At 42.1% G+C, this 19,577-nt stretch overlaps 1 protein-coding gene and 1 non-coding gene across 12 annotated transcripts in view; both read left to right on the top strand.

The window, feature by feature from the left end:
- PRPF39 (pre-mRNA processing factor 39) overlaps positions 1–17,154 on the top strand; it is a 36,643-nt gene extending 19,489 nt beyond the window's left edge. For 5 of the 11 annotated variants that reach the window (XM_073350271.2, XM_073350274.2, XM_073350272.2 and 2 more), the window contains 8 exons: positions 675–840; positions 1,550–1,657; positions 4,315–4,479; positions 4,798–4,924; positions 5,034–5,302; positions 5,937–6,121; positions 7,721–7,795; positions 9,547–11,780. In XM_073350271.2, coding sequence (XP_073206372.1) covers positions 675–840; positions 1,550–1,657; positions 4,315–4,479; positions 4,798–4,924; positions 5,034–5,302; positions 5,937–6,121; positions 7,721–7,795; positions 9,547–9,784 — 1,333 coding nt within the window. In that variant the 3' untranslated portion in view covers positions 9,785–11,780. Of the gene's footprint in view, positions 1–674; positions 841–1,549; positions 1,658–4,314; positions 4,480–4,797; positions 4,925–5,033; positions 5,303–5,936; positions 6,122–7,720; positions 7,796–9,546; positions 11,785–16,290 lie in introns of those variants that run through there. The other 6 variants (XM_073350278.2, XM_073350281.2, XM_073350277.2 and 3 more) reach the window with 2 other exon arrangements.
- LOC140913966 (small nucleolar RNA SNORD127) lies at positions 5,380–5,467 on the top strand. Its single transcript, XR_012159726.1, has one exon. It is a non-coding gene; the product is annotated as a small nucleolar RNA SNORD127 (small nucleolar RNA).
- Positions 17,155–19,577: the final 2,423 nt, after the last annotated feature.

Below are 19,577 nucleotides of genomic sequence, written 5' to 3'. Positions count from 1 at the left end.
CCTCCATAGCATTTCTCAACAACATCCCAATTGCGGAAATCTTAGGATCACAACCTGGATCTCCCCGCACGCTTTTACACAACGCTATGCGTTGCAACAACACGCATCTTCTGATGCCCTCTTTGGTCACACATTGTTTTCATCTGCTACGACTTCAACTCCGAAGCCCCCTCCTTCCACCGGAGGGCACTGCTCTGAAGTCACCTAAAGTGAAGCACCCACAGGGACACCACTCGAAGAAGAAGAGGAAGTTACTCACCTTGTGCGGTAACAGGTTTTGAGATGTGTGTCCCTGTGGGTGCTCCACTGCCCACCCTCCTCCCCTCTGCTTTGGAGTTCTGTCATATACAGACTCTGCAGTAGAGAAGGAACGGGGGCATATGGGGGTTGGTCGCACAGCGCCAGTTAACCACCTGAAGCAGCGTGAGACGGTGACTGTGCTTGTACACCCCAACAGGGGCACTTCTACCACAAATCTCTGGCTATGAGTGCAGGGGCGCAACGACACCTAAAGTGGAGCACCGACAGGGGGACACATCTTGAACCTCTGTTACTGCACAAGGTGAGTAACTTCCTCGTCTTTGCCATATAATTTAGAATAAGTGAGTATTTTTTAAAATATAACATGTAAAAATTGTGTATTTGTTAGGTGAACAAATCCTGTTTGTTTGCAGGTTTAAAGAACACATACAAAATAATTTGCCTCGAGACCTTCTAACTCCTGAGCAGTTTATTCAGCTGCGCCGGGAATTGGCATCTGTCAATGGCCATAGTGGGGATGATGCACCACCCGGAGATGACCTTCCTTCTGGAATTGAGGACATAACTGACCCTGCAAAGGTAAATGTGCAGGCGAGCTTGAGGAACACCTTTGCACGTTTGTTCAATCTGCTGCTGCTGAGAGGAGAGTTTTCTTTTATTTGCACGTAGTGTACTATGTTTTTGGCTGAGCTGATTCCATAGGGTAGGGTGTCATCTCCTACATGTGAGCCAAAGAGCAGCAGTTAGTGTGTGATGGACAAGAAGAGATCTCCCTTAGACTACTTAGGTTTGAAAGCAATGCAATTAACATTTTAATATTAAAAGTGATCTAAAAAATTTTAGCAGAGTGTTGACTCTTTCAAATAAATGGGATAAGAGTTACGGCATGTTTTGTGAGGGTTTTTTTTAATATATTTATTTAGTAATGGTCTGTGCAGATCCGTGCTCCTTGAAGGGCATGCAAAAGCGTGGAACCACCTAGAAAGAAGTGCCCATTTGGGGTTGTACCAAACTAAAGATGGAATCCTATTTGGATATGACACATGTCAGATGAATATCACTTCAGAAATTAAGAGGTGGACCATTGGATCCAAGACCTCCTCAGGTCCATTACACTGAGAGCTAAGACCATGTGCACTCTTATCCCACTTGTTCAGGACAGCACCTGAAGTAGCTGTGTATCTTTTATATTTTAATTTATGCAGATCACATAAATAATACAATAAAATTGTAAACTTGATATTTTACAGACCAGTATTAATCACTTGCTTGTATCATGTATCTTTAGCTAATCACTGAAATAGAAAACATGAGACATAGAATCCAAGAGATTCATCAAGAAATGTTCAATCACAATGAACATGAAGTCAGCAAGAGGTGGACCTTTGAAGAAGGAGTAAGTTTTCTTGTGATAGCCTTTTTTTGTATGAAAGGCAGCGTGGTCTAAAGGCATGAACATGGGACTGGGGACCAGAAACTCCTGGTGTTTCTAATTCTGACTGAATTACTGTAAAGCTTTGGGCAAATAAATGGTTTTACCCTCATTTCCTTGGTTTTCCCATCTTCAATAAGAGTACTTTTTTAAAATCTACCAACATTAATAACTAATTCTCACAGCATCTCTGTGAGGTAGGTAATAAGTTTTACTTTGAGAGAGGCAACGTGGGGAAAATACATTTTACTAAGTGTGTAAACTTTTACATACAGTGCCTTTTTCGTACTATGTATAAGAAAGAGGGTACTGCTTCATAAATGTGGTATATTGCAGAATTAAAACTAGTCAATAAAAAGAAAAGCTTCTTAAAATTAAGTTGTCAGCAAGATAGAAATTGTAAAGAGTCCAACTAGGTGCAAAAATCTGATACTGCTCTGTTGGGAATTTTAGTTGTGAAATTCTGTTGAGACGGGCAAAAACTAACTCATGGGTCGGCAACCTTTCAGAAGTGGTGTGCCAAGTCTTAGTTCATTCACTCTGAGGTTTCGCGTGCCAGTCACACATTTTAACGTTTAGAAGACTTCTCTTTCTAGAAGTCAATAATATATAACTAAACTGTTGTTGTTGTATGTAAAGTAAATAAGGTTTTTAAAATGTTTAGGAAGCTTCATTTAAAATTAAGTGAAAATGCAGAGCCCCCGGGACTGGTGGCCAGGGCCCGGGCAATGTGAGTGCCGCTGAAAATCAGCTCACGTGCCACAGGTTGCCTACCCCTGAACTAACTATTCATCCAATCACACCAAGTTGTGCTGCATGGTTTATAAAAAACAGTAATTAAACTAAGCAGTCAATCAAAACAGGCATATGAAATTGTATATATTCAGTGAAGCCGAGTTACTTTTGCAACTTCAACTTCTGAATTCTTCATACATTTACCATGTAAACATAACAGGACATTATTTTTACCTTCAATTTTCTTTGTTTTTAAAGAGGAAGAACTTGCCTATGTATCATGTTTGCATTTAGGTGGTCTCAAATTGGGCTGTGACATTCACGTTTCATTAAAGGGAATGGGAGATGTGGGGAATTCCTGCTCTTGCTGCTGTTTGTCTGGCAGTAGTTTTCTGTTGGTTTAAACTAGCAGTTGTATTATTTCACATGGACATTGTGACATGGGTTGGGATGGTGTCCCTAGCCTGTATTTGCCAGAAGCTGGGAATGGGCGATGGGATGGATCACTTGATGATTACCTGTTCGGTTCATTCCCTCTGGGGCAGCTGGCACTGACCACTGTCGGAAGACAGGATACTGGGCTAAACGGACCATTGGTCTGACCCAGTGTGGCCGCTCTTATGTTCTTATATTCTTATGGGGGGAAAAAATGATTTTAAATGGAAAGCTCATCATGAATAAAACAGTGGAGAAGGTACTCCAGAGCAAATAAGTGTAGGTCAGGCAGTGTGTAAAGCTGCATTAAGCTCTTTCTTGCATTGCATGGATTCTAGTCCATGTTTTTGAGTTCTCTGTTCTGTGTTTGAGCAGCGCAAGGTCTGTACGACTTTACAGTGGTCTGTAGTAGCCATAAAGGCTCAAAAACCAGAGGGGAGGCCTGACCATGGGTCCCCCCTTTCCTTGCCATGCCAGCAGGTTAGAGGGTGTATGGTATACAGGGCTTGCTATATACCAGTGCAGGATCACCCTTGCACCAGGGTGAATGCTTCCTTTTGGGGACCATAGTATGCTGTCAGTACAGTGCAAAGTGGCCGTGCCTGATCTGAGGATCCTGATCAAAATTTTTACATAAGAGTGGCCATACTGGGTCAGATCAATGATTCATTCTAGCCCAGTATCCTGTCTTCAGACAGGGGCTAATGTCAGGTTTTTGGAGGGAATGAACAGATCAGCAATCAAGTGATTGTCGTCTGCTTCCAGCTTTTGACAGTCAAAGGCTATGGACACCCAGTGCATGGGGTTGATTCCCTGATCATGTTGGCTAATACCCATTGATGGACCTATCCTCCATGTATGTATCTAGTTCTTTTTTGAACCCCGCTATAGTTTTGACCTTCACAACATCCCCGGCAATGAGTCGCATAGGTTGACTGCATTATGTGAAGAAGTACTTCCTTTTGTTTGTTTTATTTTATTGGGTGTTCCCTGGTTCTTGTGTTAAGGTGTACATAACATTCCTTATTCATTTTTTCTCCACACCCGTTCTTGATTTTATAGACCTCTGTCATATCTCCCCTTAGTCTCTTACAGGTTCTTAATGCTGCTATGTTTGAGTTGCAGACAAGGCAGAGGATTGATTAATTACTAACAGCATTACTGTTGTGGGTAATTTATTTAAAAAAAGATTATTTTGGAAAAGCTGTTTTTACAAGACCTAGATTTTGGCCCAAACTTGAATTGGCAATTACAGTAACCCTTTAAAATTAGTCACACTCTGAAATCCATTCAGATTTGGACGTTTGAATAGCCTACATAAGATTATTATTCTGAAAAGTCAGAGGGCTTGGTATAAATTCCAGTAAAAAGTAACATCTAAACAGTTTATCTTGCTGTGTGTTTTTGAACAAGTTGTTGAATTTGACTTGCATGTTGTTCATCTGTTGCAGATAAAACGACCTTACTTCCACGTAAAACCTTTGGAGAAAGCCCAGTTGAAAAACTGGAGAGAATACTTAGAATCTGAGATAGAAAATGGGACACATGAACGAGTTGTGGTCCTCTTTGAAAGATGTGTTATTTCATGTGCCCTCTATGAGGACTTCTGGATTAAGGTAAGGGAAGGGATTTACTAACTAATTCTTCCTGATTGCAAACATTGATCTAGTGACTAACCTTTTGTACTCTTGTTGAATGTTGTTCATATATAACTATATCTGTTGCATTAGGAGATGGTCTGCTTGCAACCAGATTTGACTGCTGCATATGCCAACTTCGTTGCCTCTCTACGTCCTTCCTTACAGAAACTAGTCTAGTGGTTCAATAAAGGTGCTGAATGGGTTTAAACAAAAGAATTTTATCGTTCTGTCATGTATTTAAAGACCAAAAATAAGCTTTAAATTATTCAATCTATACTCTGTTTTCAAATGTAGTATGCCAAGTATATGGAGAATCACAGCATTGAAGGCGTGAGACATGTCTACAGCAGGGCCTGTACTATACACCTTCCTAAGAAACCAATGGTTCATATGCTATGGGCTGCCTTTGAAGAACAGCAGGGTAAGCCTTTTCTAGTTAAATTAGCCTTTTGATTGTTGCTGGCAGTGATTTTTTTAAAGAGTTGATGGATGCATGGTGTCTGCATTAAATATTTACCCAACATTTTTAGGAAACATAAATGAAGCAAGAAGAATTTTGAAAACATTTGAAGAGTGTGTTCTGGGACTTGCAATGGTTCGCTTGCGAAGAGTTAGCTTAGAACGCCGACATGGAAACATGGAAGAAGCTGAACATCTGCTTCAGGAAGCTGTTAAGAATGCTAAATCAAGCGGTGAATCGTCATTTTATGCCATCAAATTAGCACGACATCTTTTCAAAGTTCAAAAGAACCTTCCAAAAGCAAGAAAAGTGCTGTTGGAAGCCATTGAGAGAGACAAAGTATGTGTTTCTGAAGGCTTTATAAACAGTCCTGTGATATTTAATTTCCTCTTCCTTTTAGTCAGTGCGTTAAAACACGGCAACAATGATGACAGGTTTTCAGACTGTATGTAAAGCATTTTATTGCCACATGGAGACACCAGTCCCTCTAAGCTGACGTTGCCAGATTTGCAGGTTATGAATCTTGCCTTTTTCACCCTTCAGATAGCATCCATGATTCCCCTAATGTTCTGAGACATCTTTGTTTTTCTCTGTCCTGCTCCCTTTCAGACATAACGAACAATGCAGGAATGCTGACGTTCCATGGAAGGAATTTATTAAATACCATTGGTAGTGTTAGTGCGGGACCACTTTATTTGGGTGCCAGCTTCGAGCCCTCATGCTAATCACAAGGATACACATACCCTCAGATTTACTGTAGACCATGGGCGTCTATTTATAAAATGACACAGGTCAAACAGCAGGTTTGTTCCAAAACACTTCAGGACAGGAAACCTTTGTACTGACTACACTATAACATCTGTTTACAATGTAGGACACTGGTGCGCAGAGCTGTTGAACTGATTAGAAAGAAATGCTGGAGATGTACTTGGGCAAACACTATTTTACAATAAACTATAACTTTTTTCCACAGGAGAACACTAAATTATATCTCAACTTACTTGAAATGGAGTATAGTGGGGATCTTAAACAAAATGAAGAAAACATCCTCACATGTTTTGACAAAGCTGTCAATGGTGCATTGTCTATAAAAATGAGGATTACATTTTCTCAGCGAAAAGTGGAATTTCTGGAAGATTTTGGTTCTGACGTCAACAAGTAAGATTTAATCTACACTATGACTGTAATGGGGGTCACCAAATGAGGTGCTGTTTATAACTTCGGGAGAAGAGTTTGTTAGATATACTCCTTAAACTACTATTTTAGCACTGCAGTTATGACACTGTTAGAGTTGAGGACAGACAAATTCATACCAAGTTCCTATTTTCAAGTATTAGCAACTTTCTGCTTTCTGGAAAAGCTGCCATTTTGTCGCATGCTTGTTCTCAGCTCAAAAGAGTGTTGTCTTTTTGTTTGAAAGCTGTGTGGTAAGAGACCATTTGTCTAGGCTTTATAGTGGGGGATACTCTTGAAAGAGGACATGAAAAAAAGCGTTCAATCCTTTTTTTTTTTTTTTTTTTTTTTTTTAACTACTCAAAGATGGGCAGTTGTGGGTGAAGTTAAATTTTCAAACTTGCCCTAACTTGGCTTATCCTTGAGGACTAGTATCATTAATGTGTTCAGAAATCACAGGCTTTCTAATTGTATGCTGTGCATTGAGCCTTCTCTAGGCATCAGACGTTTACAAAAATACAACTTTTAATTGAATACTTTTTATCCTCTTCATTCTCAATATTACCATATTACTGTAATTTTCCTGCTTTTGGCTTGGATTTTCCAAGCCATAAGTTAGCTTTTCTGCATTGCATGTTGCCAATAATAGCCTATAGTAAAATTCTGCCTTCTGATATGCACTGAGTTTCATGGGAACTATGCATGTAACTCACAGGAAGGAAATTGGCTAAGAGAAGGCAAGCTTTTAGGTTTTGATATGGTGCTGCAGGGCAAAATATCTGAGATGTGCTGAACGAAAAGAACAGGGATGGAACTCTAGACCTACTTGTGTCAAAGGAGGTGGCTGATGGAAGAAGCAGTTTTGGTCTGTCAACTTTTGAACTGCAGTAGTAAGACGAATCTGAACCAGCAGCTGAGCCTATATTAAATGAAATTAAAATATAAATGAAATATCTAGGAAACATAAAAATTGTTTTTGCGCCTATTGAAAGATGGGCTGCTTTATACACTGTTACTTGATAGCTATATGGCTCTTCATGCAGCACTGAATTCCTCTGTTTTTCATATAATTTGTGAAAGGTCTTTAGATATTTATATGAATTATAGCAACACATGTAAAACACCATGCACATTTATGGTGCAGTATAAATGCTTAATATAAACACAACTGTAAGTAATGGTAGGTTGGTATTTTTGTGGGGGGAAAATGTCTTCATATGCCACTGAAAATGATCTTCACTATATTAACATACAAATTTGAACAATTTGCTGTGCATCATGAAGATAATTGAAACTAGCAAGCTTTTTGGTCTTCCTCACTTCATAGTGGATAGCTTTAATCTTGGTCTTAATTTGATTTTAAAAATTAGTATACCTTTCCATGGTTTCATAGTAATACAGAATTTTTACAGTCTGAAATAGACATTCTTAACAGTTGTCACTATAAAACATCCTTTGATTGACAATGGATAGAAGATGTACAGATTGGTAGCCTAATTATGTACAGGCTGTACTGTTTTGAAAATTTAACATGCATGCTAAATAAAGTTTGTGGGGGGGTGTGTGTGTTTTTTTTCCCCTCAGGCTTTTGGATGCCTATGATGAACATCAAACACTTCTAAAAGAGCAGGATTCTTTAAAAAGGAAAGCAGAAAATGGGTATGAACTGTATTCACCTCATGCTCCTAAGTCAATTAATAGTTCGTGCAATAGTGGTATTGCTTTGAATTCCAGGGTAGCAAAGACAGGATCCTGGGGTATTGTAGAAGTGTATAGACTGTGTGTAGTGTATCTGGAACAAAACATTTTGAAATGTTTCTAAAACATTTCAGAGAATGTCACTGACTGCCCCATACTCATCATTAAGTATTTTGGGTTTTTCAAGTTCATTTGTTTTTTAAAGACCTTTAAACTACTTTGGGCTTTGTACTCTCTTCCCAGGAGGCCTAAAAGAAAAGGGAGTGGTGCTAAATATTAAATAGAGTGTAGCGTATCTAGGTATATCTCTAACTTGACTGTAACGTGTTTTGCCTTAATTTAAAGCATTGGCATCCCAAAAGTACTTTAAATTCAAATGCTTGTGCTGGAAGCTGCTAGAATTCCTGGAAATGTGTGTTTAAAAAAAAAACAACCACACACAAACACCCCCCCCCCCCACAACCCACCCAATAGAATCATAGAAATGTAGGGCTGGAAGGGACCTCAAGAAGTATCAAGTCCAGCCCCCTGCACTGAGGCAGGATGAAGTAAACCTAAGCCATCCCTTACAGGTGTTTGTCCGACCTGCTCTTAAAATCCTCCAGTGATGGGGATTCCACAACCTCCTTTGGAAGCCTATTCCAGAGCTTAACTACCATTATAGTTAAAAAGTTTTTCCTGCTACCCAACCTAAATCTCCCTTGTTGCAGACTAAACCCATTTCTATTTGTCCTACCCTCAGTGGATATGGAGAACAGTTGATCACTGTCTTCTTATAACATTCCTTAACATGTTTAAAGATTGGTGTGGGAGGGTTTATAATCTTCTTTTCTCAGTTTTTTTAATCTGTCTTCATAAGTCAAGTTTTTCTAAACCTTTTATCATTTTTGTTGCTCTCTTCTGGACACTCTAGGAAAGATTTGGACAAATTACAAAGTATGGCCCCAGAATTGGACACAGTACCTCACCAGTGCCGAGTAGAGCAGAACAGTCGCTTCTTGTCTTACATATGATATTCCTGTTAATATATCCCAGAATATTAGCCTTTTTTGCAACTGCACACACTGTTGATTCATATCTATTTGTGATCCACTATACCCCCAGGTCCTTTTCAGTAGTACTAGCAGCTAAGCCATTGTGTAGTCCATGCTACCTATTCCTTATAACCCTATCATCCTCTAGGTGCTTACAAATTGATTGTGTAATAATTTGTTCCAGTATCCTGGCAAGTATCAAAGGTAGGCTGACTGGTCTGTAATTCCTTGGGTTCTTTTTGTTCCTCTTTGTATGTTTACCCTTCTCCAGTTGTCTTGGACCTCACCTCTCCTCCAGCAGTGCTCAAAGATAATTGCTAACAGTACCGAGAGTGCTTCAGTTAGTTCCTCAAATACCCTAGGATGATTTTCATCAGGCTCCACCCATTTGAATACACCCACTTGCTATTTCTTGCTTTTATTTCTTGCTTTTATTACTTGCTTTTCTAAGAATTAGGTGCTGCCATCTGCAGCTCCTGTTGACTTCAGCGAAAGCAGCATGTGCCTGACCTCCCAAAATTGGATTCCATCTTTGGGTTCCCGCCTTAGAAGCCCAGACTTGAAAACGTCACCTTGATTCTTATAAAGTATACAAATACACATTTGTGTAGGAAGTAAAGCTTTTCTAGACAGTGTTTTAAAGTTTGTTAAACAAAATACATTCGTTTAATTTTGCAGATCAGAGGAGCCAGATCAGAAGAAAGCACATACAGATGATGCGACGTTGGCATCTACCCAAATGATGGATGGAGACATGCAAGCAAATCAGGTTGCATATAATTATAATGCATGGTATCAGGTGGGTATGAGGTTATCACTTTCCATGACTGTACACTCTGAATGTATGTGGCTGTTTTACCCCCAAGGACCTTATTTATCTGCAGCTAGATACTTAATGTCTCAGATAAAACTCTAGTTCTGCCTTCTTTCCTTTTGCACCCGCACTGCCCCTTTACATGAATTTGTTCCTCTGTCGTGGGCCAAGAGTGGCAAAGACTGCAATAGCTGGCTCTTGTGTGACTTGACTCTTATATAGGCCTGCTTGCATAAAAAAGACTCCAAAAGTACACAAACAGTTGAGGAAATCAGCCTCTCTTCATGCTGGAATCTTCTGCCCTGCAGGTAGAGGACTACACATTTCTGCAGAAAGGGTATTTCAGGGTTGCCACGTTCGTGAGGTGTTTTTTTTTCTTAAAATGCCTCAACACTTACCTGAGGTCTGACTTGCTTTTTTACAGTTACTCGTCTGAGAGAAACACAGGACGGCATTGCGCGTGCCTGTGTGGATGCCAGTCTTGGTGTGGGTGCCTCCTGTGCTCCCTCATGCTCCTGTAGGGGCAGGGCAGCTGCGGCCCTCCCTGAATTTCATCTCGCTGCCCATGGAAACAAGACAGAACCTAGCGACTGTCCAATCTGTTAGGCTTTAGCTTCCTCTAAACTCTTCAGAACTTTCCAAAATACCTTCTACTTGCTGTAGAAACAACAGATAAACTATGACCCACTATTGTCCTGAAGTTGGACATACCCCCATATGGCATGGTTCAACCGCCTACCTAATGGTGGACTCTTAAATCTTCGGGCTTCACGCCTTGCTCTTTCTCCAATGGCCTAATTCTGCTAATGAATGGGCATAGCATATGCCTCTTCTACTTGGGAATGAATCATGCACCAGATATGTGTTTGGTGTATTCCAGTTGTTTTCTTTGAGGAGTTGCAGGATGCTGAACTGCAGCTCCATTCACTGGCGCAGTCAATGAAGGGCCTCTCTGGATCCAGGAGTCAGGTACCAGATAAAACATCTACAAGCACCCCCTCCAGTAGACATAGGATGCCCAAGGCTGGTGGCAAAGCAAATGCAGACATCAATGTAGCAAAGTCTGGTGTCAAGAGAGGCCACTCCGAACATCAGGGCAGAGACTCTAGGCAGGGCTTTGGGTCTTCCAGGAGAAAGACTGCATAAAGCCTTGAGGGGAGGCAGAGGGATCACTGAGCCCCACACTAAATCTAGAGCTAGAGATGGCTCCTTGTTAACCATTACGGCATCACACACTTTGCAACCATCAGCACTGACCCCAGCAACAGGCACTGACGGCACTGATGTCAGTTTTGCACTTTTCGTGGGCCAAGAGTGGCAAAGACTGCAATAGCTGGCTCTTGTGTGACTTGACTCTTATATAGGCCTGCTTGCATAAAAAAGACTCCAAAAGTACACAAACAGTTGAGGAAATCAGCCTCTCTTCATGCTGGAATCTTCTGCCCTGCAGGTAGAGGACTACACATTTCTGCAGAAAGGCTATTTCAGGGTTGCCACATTCGTGAGGTGTTTTTTTTTCTTAAAATGCCTCAACACTTACCTGAGGTCTGACTTGCTTTTTTACAGTTACTCGTCTGAGAGAAACAGTTTTGCAAATTTGCACTCTCAGCAAATTTGCGGATGATACTAAACTGGGAGGAGTGGTAGATACGCTGGAGGGGAGGGATAGGATACAGAGGGACCTACACAAATTGGAGGATTGGGCCAAAAGAAATCTGATGAGGTTCAATAAGGACAAGTGCAGGGTCCTGCACTTAGGACGGAAGAACCCAATGCACAGCTACAGACTAGGGACCGAATGGCTAGGCAGCAGTTCTGCGGAAAAGGACCTAGGGGTGACAGTGGACGAGAAGCTTGATATGAGTCAGCAGTGTGCCCTTGTTGCCAAGAAGGCCAATGGCATTTTGGGATGTATAAGTAGGGGCATAGCGAGCAGATCGAGGGACGTGATCGTTCCCCTCTATTCGACATTGGTGAGGCCTCATCTGGAGTACTGTGTCCAGTTTTGGGCCCCACACTACAAGAAGGATGTGGATAAATTGGAGAGAGTCCAGCGAAGGGCAACAAAAATGATTAGGGGACTGGAACACATGAGTTATGAGGAGAGGCTGAGGGAGCTGGGATTGTTTAGCCTGCAGAAGAGAAGAATGAGGGGGGATTTGATAGCTGCTTTCAACTACCTGAAAGGGGGTTCCAAAGAGGATGGCTCTAGACTGTTCTCAATGGTAGCAGATGACAGAACGAGGAGTAATGGTCTCAAGTTGCAGTGGGGGAGGTTTAGATTGGATATTAGGAAAAACTTTTTCACTAAGAGGGTGGTGAAACACTGGACTGCGTTACCTAGGGAGGTGGTAGAATCTCCTTCCTTAGAGGTTTTTAAGGTCAGGCTTGACAAAGCCCTGGTTGGGATGATTTAACTGGGAATTGGTCCTGCTTCGAGCAGGGGGTTGAACTAGATGACCTTCTGGGGTCCCTTCCAACCCTGATATTCTATGATTCTATGATGTACACATATTTGGAGGACTCTGGTCCCATGTTGAAAATTACCCTTTTACCGAGACAACCACGGTCCTGGACCCTGATGTGGGGAATGTCGTGTGCCTTGGCACCACTGCTAGAAGAAATCTGTTCTTCCCCTACTATCACAGAGACATGTCTTCTCACCTCCCTCAAGCAGGGAATCTTCTCTCCTTGGGCCAACTTGTGAGAGCATGGATAGACCAGGTGACTCTCCTTTTAGGGCCTGCAGCCACATGGGGATTAGTATTGGACTGCCATCAGGCAAGCCAGCCATATCCATATGGAATGCTACCATTGATGTCCTGGGTTTACTGGGGTCCTCCTTTGCATAATTCCAGGAGCAGAGCCCTATCCCATTCTCGGAAGAGGATGAGATTGCACTCCTCAATGGCGTGGCTTGCTAGACCACAGACAGCCAAGAAGAAAGCCAGGAATTCCTGAACATAGGATCAGAGGAGCAATGCAATCTTACCTTGCCTTGTAAGGATGTTTCAGCCTAATCACAAGACAAAGCAATGACCCCAGCACCAGCTGACTTTAGGACATTCTGAAATCGGCTTAAGAGAATAGCTGAGACTCCTGAAATAGATGTCAGTTAACCAAGAGAAATCTCGTAAATTTGATATGTTGATGACACCAAGCCTAGCCAGGATTGCCAGTTGCAATAACTGAAGTGTGGTTTGACGTAATGCCTTAGTGGGGTTAAACCTCTCTTCACCTGGCCAGGCTTGATGTCAAAAGATTGAATTTACAAGATTTTTTTTTTTTGTATGACTGACATCTGTTTCAAGAATGTCTGTCTGCTATTCATTGCATCAACCTGCCGCTATCCTGGCCGCAGCAAAAGGAGTGGAGAACTGATACCAAGTTGTGCATAAGGCTATGAATATTTTTATGCCCACCCCATCCTGGGCTTGTTGGCAGACTCAGTGCGAGAAAAGTCTAACAAGCACCCTGAGGGATAAAGACCCAAAGAAAGTCTGTTGGGTTGAGAGGAAAGCCTATTCTTCTGCCTTCCTCCGTGTTTGAGTGGCAAACTACAAAGCCCTTGTGGCCAAATATAATTTTCTAACTTGGGACATAGCAACAGCCTTTGTTGTCCAGGCTTCCATCAGAGAACAGGAATGAGCTCAAGGAGGTAATCAAAGAGGTCCAGTTAGGAGCTAAGGTGGCCCTATAACCAGCCATGGATGCTTCGGACATGGCAGCCAAGTCCATGGCTATCGTGGTTATTATATGAAATGCCTTATGGTTCCAGATGTCAGTGATTCCCAAGAGGTACAGGCTATGATATAGGATCTACCCTTTGAGGGGATGGAATTGTGCAGCCAACACATAGACAATGCTCTGCATTCCTAAGGATCTGAAGACTACCCTGTGCTGCTTGGGAATGTGTACTATAGCCCCTTAGCACAAACTGTACCATTGCCTACCTCAGATGATATAGAGCAACCAGTCATATCCCACCAAGCAGCCCGATCATACTCTAAAGATAAAGGCTAGATATGCCAGGACACATCTTCCTCCTCTTTAGTGACACACTCAGCACTAGCGGAACATTAGTAAATTTGACAGGACTGCCAGGAGTTGTCTTAGGGCTCGTTCAGAACATGTTACCTTTGTAAGTTGCCTTACCCCATTCCACCAGGTGTGGTGTGCCGTAACATCTGATTAGTGGGTGTGGAGATCAGTGCCCATGGCTGCTCCATCCAATTTCATTCACTGGATCTTTGTCACAAGAGACTGCTGCAAACAGAAGTAGCTTTGTAGCTTCATCTTGGAGCCAAAGAGGAGGTAGTACCAGAATACAGGGGAAGAGGCTTTTACTTCTGGTATTTATAGAATCATAGAACCATAGGGTTAGAGGGGACTGCAGGGGTCATCTAGTCTAACCCCTGCCAAGATGCAGGATATGTTGGGGCTAAACAGTCCAAGACAAATGGCTATCCAGCCTCCTTTTGAAAACCTCCAATAAAGGCGCTTCCATGAACTCCCTAGAGGTCTGTTCCATTGTCCTGCTATTCTTACAGTCAGGAAGGTTTTCTTGAGATTTAATCTAAATCTGCTATGCTGTAGTTTGAACCCATTGCCTCTTGTCCTACTCTCTGTGGCAAAGAATGAGTTTTCTCCATCTTTTTGATGGCAACCTTTTGAGTATTTGAAGACCGTATCTTGTCTTCCCCCTTAATCTCCTCTTTTCTAAACTAAACATTCCCAGTTCTTTAACCTTTGCTCATATGGTTTGCATTCTATCCTTTTGCTCATCTTTGTCACTTGCCTCTGGATCCTTTCCAGTTTCGCTACATCGTTTCTATACATTGGTGACCAAAATTGGACACAGTACTCCACCTGAGGTCTAAGCAGCACTGAGAAGAGCGGTCCTAGCACCTCCTGTGACTTGCATGTTATGCCTCTGTTCATGCAACTTAAAATTGCATTTGCTTTTTTTGCAAGAGCATTGCATTGCTGACTCATGTTGAGGTTGTGATCTACCACAACTCCCAGATCCTTCTAAGCAGTGCTGCTTGCAAGGCAGTTATCCCCCATTCTGTATTTATGCATTTTGTTTCTCTTCCCTAGGTGTAGCACCTCACATTTGTCTTTGTTGAATTTCATTTTGTTGTCTGTAGCCCAGGTCTCCAATTTATCCAGATCTCTCTGGATTTTAGCTCTGTCTTCCAGAGTGTTGGCAACCCACTCCCTTCACCCCAGTTTTGTCTCACCTGCAAATTTGATCTCTATTCCTACATCCAGGTCATTAATAAAAATGTAAAAGAACACCGGACCCAAAACAGATCTCTGGGAACCCCACTTGAGACCTCCCTCCAATCCAGCATCATTCCATTAATAGTTGCTCTTTGTGTGCAGTTAACCAATTATGTATCCACTTACTGGTAGTTCCAGGGAGCTCACGTTTCTCCAGCTTACTTATTAGAATGTCACATGGGACTGTGTCAAAAGCCTTGCTGAAATCCAAGTATATGATGTCTACTGCATTCCTCCTATCCACCAAACCAGTTACTTTGTCAGAGAAGGAAATCAAGCTGATTTGGCACGATTTGTTCTTGGTAAACTTGTTCTGGCTGCTGGTGATCACCCCTTTGTCCTCCAGGTATTTGCACATGGAATGTTTTATACATTGCTCTAGTAGCTTCCCAGGTACCAAGGTCAGGCTGCCTGGTCTGTAATTCCCTGGCTCCTCCTCTTTTCCCTTTTTAAAAATGGGCACCACATTAGCCCTTCTCCAGTCTTCAGGGACTTCTCCGGTCATCCTTGAGTTTGGAAATATAGCCGGTGGTTCTGAGATTTCTTCAGATAATTCCTTCAGCACCCTGTACAAAGAAGAGAGGTTTTTGTCCTGTCCTGTACCTCAGGAAACTTACATAGAGAGAGCAGTGTCTTCAGCCTGCTTCAGGAATGCGCCAATATCTGAGATCTGCCAGGTACGAACCCACCGACCAAATGGTCAAACATTATGCCAGTGATGGAACGATGCTTCAATTTTTGACTAAAGTAGTTTAAAATTTCTCATTCCCATTATCCAGTGAGGGGACTTCTTGCCAGTCACGTATGTTGGGATCCACACTGACATGTACTCTGAGAGAATGGTATGTACTGTACAGTAACTGGGGGTCTTTGAGATATTGCAGTCTTCACAGATCCCATGATCTGCCCTCAAACCCCACTTTCCAGAGTCTGTACCAACCGCAGGCTTTGATTTGTGAGGGAACTGCTGCAGGGTTGTGGCCTCCCTGCCCTTAATGCTCTCGCTTGAGGGCACAGGGTGCACACGCAGCTCTGATGGCCACAGCAGTTCAAAAGATTCCAGTCTTGTGGCGCGTGTGCTCCCACAGGGAGATGCACACTGACTATACCACCTTGAAGAACCAGTCATAGAACCAGAGAATATTAGGGTTGGAAGGGACCTCAGGAGGTCATCTAGACCAACCCCAACTAAATCATCCCAGTCAGTGCAGGGTAAGTATTCTTTTCTGGCATGATGTGTGGAGGTAGTCTGAAACTGCAACGTATCAAATATATTTGAAAAATGATTTCTGCTCTTTTTCCCCATGATGTCTCTTTTCCAGTACAACTACCAGAATGCCTGGAATTATGGACAGTATTATGCTCCCCCTCCAACCTGATCAGAAGAGAGACTGGAGTTCATTGTGGTGGTTCAGCAAAGATGGGAGTATGAAAATATATTTTTTTAAATTAGGGATGTGAACAAATGAACTATTGTAATACCTGCAGTTTTGTCTTTTTGCATGTGAAACAAGCCCATGTTCACAGGATACGTGAAGCAAGATTTGTGTGTTGGTAAATGATGCATTGATCTCTGTACGCTGCTAGTTACCATAAATGCAACTTTATTTCCCACACTAACTTAAGGAAAAATTATCTGGAGGCTTTTTTTTGTTGCGTTCTGTTTTGAGTTAGCATTGCTTCAGTAAGGATTTTTAAATCCTTCAAGCTACAATCTTCTTTTAAGCGATGAGGAAATTCTGATGTCCAGTGTTCATCACAGTAGCCAATACAAGAGGTGAACAGTGTGGAAAGGTCTATGAACATGAGCAGCCCCCTTTAATTTTTTTCATCTTTACCTGCTCTCCTCTTCACTATCCAAAAACCTCATTTCCTACCCAGCTCCTCCAGTGAAATTTTTCATGGTCCAAGTGAGCAGTGCCCTAATGAGTCTATTGCCATGATCATAATGCATACAGTAATGTCAACATTTGAAAGTTATAATGTGTATTTTATATTTTACATAGAGTCACAAATTAAATGCAGTGCAAAATGGTTGCATCCCTTTTTTAAAAAGGCACTGAAACGATGGTGTTTGGGGTGGATGTTTGTAATTTAGAATTCTCATGTACAAGTTGTGAGTAAACTTTTTCATTTTGATCAGTGATCATTCTCTTTTGTAATAAAACCAAGGAATTATTCAGTAATTCTTTGAGCTTTGTTGGATTTTCTCTTTGCTATCCCATTAAAACATTGTGAATGTAAAAACTCATTGTTATGCCGTTGAAAAACTTGTATGTCTACACTGCAATTAAACACCCACAGCTGGCCTGTGTCAGCTGCCTCAGACTCATGGGGCTATCAAATTGCACTGTTGACAGTTGAGCCCAGGCCCAAGTCAGCTGACCCAACAGCCATGGGTGTTTAATTGCAGTGTAGATATACCTATGTCCTTAACAATGCAACTACGACTACTAGCGTAACTAACTCTGGGCTAAAACATCCTTTAAAACATGGAAGTACTGTTAACTGAGGTTCTGTGTTGACCTTTGCTCTCCTATAATGCAGATGGGTTTGAACACCAAAATTAAGCTAGCAAGCCACTGGTATTTTGAAATGGAAGTGCACACTGAACTTCTGCAGCACAGCGGTTCTCCATTTGCGCTTTTCTAGAGAGGCCACCTCCAGCCTTAAGCTTTGTAGAGCACACTTTTGAATATCATTCTTCCAGCACATATTGTGCTGCATTAAAAGTGGTGGGGGATAGGTGAAGATGTTTGAACTAAACCCCAATGCAGTGGAGGTGCAAATGTACCTTTTAAATTTCATCTAGTTTAGGGGGGAGGAAGTATGGGAGAAGAGTGCTTTGGGCTCATCTAGTTTTAGATTTATGATTTGCCATGTGGGCCTGAACTGCATTCAGGAAACTATTTACCTCTGTCCACAAACAGCACCTAAACCTTAAAAATAGAAAAAGCTTTTCTTGACTGAACTGGAAGGGACTTATGCGCTTAAGCATGTTTTCAATTATGTACCATTAATTACTAATGGCTCCTAAGAGTCTTTTATTCTGGTCTGTTTACTACTGTTGGAAAATTGTTTATAGCCCCTGCAGCTAGGTATCAAATAATAAATTATTAATTAGCTTGTGGGTCAAATCCTTTTCTAGTGTATCTTACAGTTCCTTTTAAATGTTCGCCAGTGGCTGGAAGCTGGTGCTGTCACACAGCTCGTGTGTGTGTGGTTTTTATATATAATATATAAATTAAAGCCAAAACTGGCTGAGAACTTAAGTTGGATGATAACGCACTGTAAGCCCAAGTGATGTTCCGAACAAGAGCCCTCAACTACAGTTGTAGCTGTTTCCATCACTTCATGCTGACATCTATAGCTATCATGGACTCCCATAAAGACACTGGATTTAAGGCTTACTAGAACAGTGGTTCTCAAACTTTTGTACTGGTGCCCCCTTTTGCATAGCAAGCCTCTGAATGCCACCCCCCTTTATAAATTAAAAACACTTTTATATATTTAACACCATTATAAATGCTGGAGGCAAAGCCGGATTTGGAGTGGAGGTTGACAGCTCACAACCCCCTATGTAATATCCTCGAGACCCCCTGAGGGGTCCCAACTCCCAGTTTGAGAACCCCTGTACAAGAACCATCTGTACCCACTAATTTCTTTTGTCCTCTGATGGGGAGCTGTTAACTGCCCACTTCACCTTGAATGGTTTCTTGTAATGTGTTAATTCCTGTGCTTAACACTTTGCTTTACCTTGTATTTAGCTGTGACACTAAGTGCTTGTCTATGCTTACAGGGCTGCACTTGTGCCCCTGTACCACATAGTGAAGGTGCTCCCTATGCTGACAGGAGAGCATCTCTAGTGTCGGTACTCCACCTCATGGAGAGGCAGTAGCTATGCTGATGAGAGAAGCCCTCCTAGCAACACTGCGCTGTCTACACTGGCGCTTATGATGGTATAACTGTTGCTCAAGGGTGTGGATTTCCCTGAGCAACTTAGGCTACATCTACACTGCACACCTTACAACAGGCAGTGTAGCTGCTCTTTGTCCCTGACAACAAAATAAAACCACCCCCGACAAGGGGCGGTAGCTTTGCTCTCAGGAGAGCGGCTCCTGCTGATGAAGCCCTGTCCGCACCAGTACTTTCTAGCGTTAAAACTTTTGTTGTGGGGGGGGGGGTTTCACACCCCTGAATGACAAAAGCTTTAACAAGGAAAGTGCTAGTGGAGACAAAGCCTGTTATCCTGACAGATTGGTATTTGCAGACCAGGGCTATGTACCTTTCCTAGATCTTAAGCAGAGTCTGTATAAGCTCAAAAGCCCGACTTTCACCAACAGACATTGCTCCAGTAACATATTACCTCACCCACCATGCCTTTCTGCAGACATAAGGTTCAGAGCGACACACACAGAGTTAACAGTCCTGGAACCTGAGGGGGGAGAATCTCAAGGAACTTGCCCCTCCTCACCCAGACACCTTATATTAAACCTCCATGAGAGACTGGTATGGCAGTATTGAGCATCTGAAACTTAAATGTAATTTTCCGCTGCTGGATCTGCCTCACATCCCCAAGTGCCAGACCCCTCAGTTAATTGAGAAGACC

The sequence above is a fragment of the Lepidochelys kempii genome, chromosome 6 (assembly GCF_965140285.1).
Source record: "Lepidochelys kempii isolate rLepKem1 chromosome 6, rLepKem1.hap1, whole genome shotgun sequence".
Taxonomy (NCBI): domain Eukaryota; kingdom Metazoa; phylum Chordata; order Testudines; family Cheloniidae; genus Lepidochelys; species Lepidochelys kempii.
Note: the sequence above shows the minus strand (reverse complement) of the source record. Positions and strands in the feature narration are given on the sequence as shown.